Source organism: Rosa rugosa, chromosome 2 (assembly GCF_958449725.1).
Source record: "Rosa rugosa chromosome 2, drRosRugo1.1, whole genome shotgun sequence".
NCBI lineage: Eukaryota > Viridiplantae > Streptophyta > Magnoliopsida > Rosales > Rosaceae > Rosa > Rosa rugosa.
In genome coordinates, this window is record NC_084821.1 from 70,075,768 (window position 1) to 70,078,514 (window position 2,747).

General features: G+C 35.4%; 1 protein-coding gene across 1 annotated transcript; it reads right to left on the minus strand.

Moving 5' to 3' along the window:
• Window positions 1-1,305, minus strand: LOC133731423 (protein FAR1-RELATED SEQUENCE 1-like). The gene is made up of 3 exons (XM_062158798.1): window positions 508-1,305; window positions 271-423; window positions 1-30 (listed from the first exon to the last, which is right to left on the minus strand). The coding sequence occupies exons 1-3, from the start codon at window positions 1,303-1,305 to the stop codon at window positions 1-3; spliced, it is 981 nt and encodes a 326-aa protein (XP_062014782.1).
• Window positions 1,306-2,747: the final 1,442 nt, after the last annotated feature.

The following is a 2,747-nucleotide window of genomic DNA, read 5'->3' on the forward strand; positions in this document are numbered from 1 at the left end:
TTACAAAAACAAAACAGAATGATGCAGAACCTGCTAAAAACAAACCAATTTCATATAAATTACACAGACAATATATGAAAGACCAACATATGACAGAACAATATATGAAGACAAACCTTTCATATCCAGAGGCCATGAAAAATTGCATTTCATTGGGTATCGTTGTTTAAATCAAACTCCTAGGATATATATAGTGAAACACATAATGGTTAGTGATATTGAAATCTAATACCACAACTCTTAAGACCAACTAAATAAATATTGATATACCTGACTACAAGCAAGAAATCTAAGTGAAGATGCAGATATATCTTGTTCCAGAAATTGGTCTGCATTACATGTTAGATCAGCAGCAATATTCTCTTCATCACATAGTGGATCAATAGTCACCTTGTATACATTATTCATTGCATCAGGAGTTACCTGAATTATAAAAATTCAAGAATGATATCTGTAAGTAAATTTAAACAAACTAATAAGAGATTAGTTTTATAGAAACAAGAATACCTCAATAGCTTTTTTACTAGATTGTTTCTGTCTTTTATTTTTTTCCATGTTTATCTCCAATTGACTCTTGATTCGCCGTTTTCTTCCTCTAGAAGATTCCTTTTTCTTCAGTCCCTTTGCATTCACCACATTACCATTGAGTTGTTCAATAGGAGTAGATTGAGTTGTATGTTCATTCTCATCCCCATTAGCATTCATTTCAGACCGTAGCAAGTCTTCAATTTCTTTTGCTAATTTCTCTGCATGTATCATTGCTAATTTGTATGCCTTTTCATTTTCAGAAGCCCTGTTTGATATCCTAATGTAGGTGGAACATAAGGATCTGTACCAAGAGGCTTGTTGCAACTTAGGGTCTGGTTGAATTTCACGCCCATGCATGTCTTGAACACTTTCAGCTCTAGCTTTTTTTGTCCATCTTTTTAAGATATAATGCTCAGGAATTTCTTTGATTTGCATCACTTCTCTAAGGACCTTGATAATGTGCCTACATACAACCCCTTTCATCTCAAACAATCTGCAACTACAAGAGACTATATCATCACTATCTCTCTTCACTTGGCGTTCTCTAGAGTAACCATCTCTAATAACTGTATATATCTTTCCACCATCAATATCAACACAATTTGTTATAGAAGCTTCAAGGGATGATTCAAATTGATCCTGAAAATCTTCAAATATCAGCTTAATGTAAACTCTTCTTGCTTCATATAGCATTTTCACATGCATTTTCAGAATAGGCAACCTGAAGCACATATCATATTCTGCCTCTAACTCCTTATACCTTTTATCAGCAACCATCCTCTCAAAGTGTATAAAAAACTCTGACAGATTATGGTCAGAGTCTAAATATTTTTTCAAGGCCGAGTTAAAACTTTCACTCAGTTGAGTGCTTCTTATTCCAGCTGACCATGCTCTCTTAACATACGGAAAACCCCATTTTTCTCTTAAATCATATATGCTACTTAACCAAGTATTGTCACGAGCACCATATTATCAAGCATAGCATCCCAAGCAGATATAAACTCATCTTCCTCCTCAATATTTTCCATGAACCTTGACAAAACACTTGTGATCCCACCTTCTTCTGTCAAAAAACTATGTCCATGCTTTATGGCATTTTGCATCATATGCCATTTGCAAAGCCTATGATATGAATCAGGCATATCATGTCGAAGAGCCTTTGCCATTGCAGCATCTTGATCTGTAAATATTGTCTTTGGAGCCTTTCCAGACATTGCCCTCAAAAATGTCTCAAACAACCATATAAATGAATCAGCTGTTTCATCATACATTAGAGCCACCCCAAATATAATAGTCTCGCGGTGATGATTGAATTCGACAAACACAGCAAGAGGTCGATTAGATTTGTTAACCTTGTATGTTGTATCAAAACTAACAACATCCCCAAATTGGCCATAATCAATGATCATTTTAGCATCTGCCCAAAATAAGTTTGTTATTTGCTCCTCACTATCTAATTGCATAGCATGGTAGAATGAAGGGTTTTCCAATGTTTGATCTGAAAAATATTTCATAATATATCCAGCTTCTCCATACTCCAAGCTTCTCTGTCTCCTTGATCGAAGGTAGTTTTTTACATCCTGTTTTGTATACCCAACAACATCTCTTCCACCTGCTTGCTTACCCATCAATTCATATAGAGAAGTCACACCAATTCCAGAATCGTGTGCTAAGTCTATGTCAATGCCTTGAGAGTCTTGTACTTTCCGTTGCGAAGGTAGCATGTGGGAACATTCTTTCCCCACAAGAGGATGATTGTGCTCTTCAACAAAATGGGTAACAAAGAACTTATTGTTCCTCCTATTCAATTTAATACAAAGTTGAGCACCGCAACCTGTTCTTGTCTCTGCTCTGGGTTTTCTGATCATGTAATCCCTCTTATCTTTGGATCGAATACCTTCCTTACAGCAAACAAATAATCTTGAAGTGAGTTCTTTTGTTCTTTTATTCTTACCATGAGTCTCCCTTTTAATACTAAACCCCTTTTTTCCTCCATATCTATTGTAGAAGTCATAAGCTGCTTGTTCAGAATCAAACTCCATTCCTTTTCTAGGTTTCCAATCCAACTCCAAATCAGAATTCTCAATATCAATGTCTGTAGCACCCAATGAATTATCCATCTGCAACCAATTTCTTATATAGTAATTATAACAATCTGCAATTGACACTTACTAAACTAAAAAAGGACTACCGATACAACAAACCAAGGCAGCTACAGA

What these genes read in the sequence shown, in the direction of transcription:
- LOC133731423 (XM_062158798.1), bottom strand. Translation starts at nt 1,305, where the DNA reads ATGGTTGCTGATAAAAGGTATAAGGAGTTAGAGGCAGAATATGATATG. An exon ending in CTAGTAAAAAAGCTATTGAG is followed by an intron (nt 424 to 507) that starts GTATTCTTGTTT and finishes TTTATAATTCAG; the next exon opens with GTAACTCCTGATGCAATGAA. An exon ending in GATTTCTTGCTTGTAGTCAG is followed by an intron (nt 31 to 270) that starts GTATATCAATAT and finishes TGTTTTTAGCAG; the next exon opens with GTTCTGCATCATTCTGTTTT.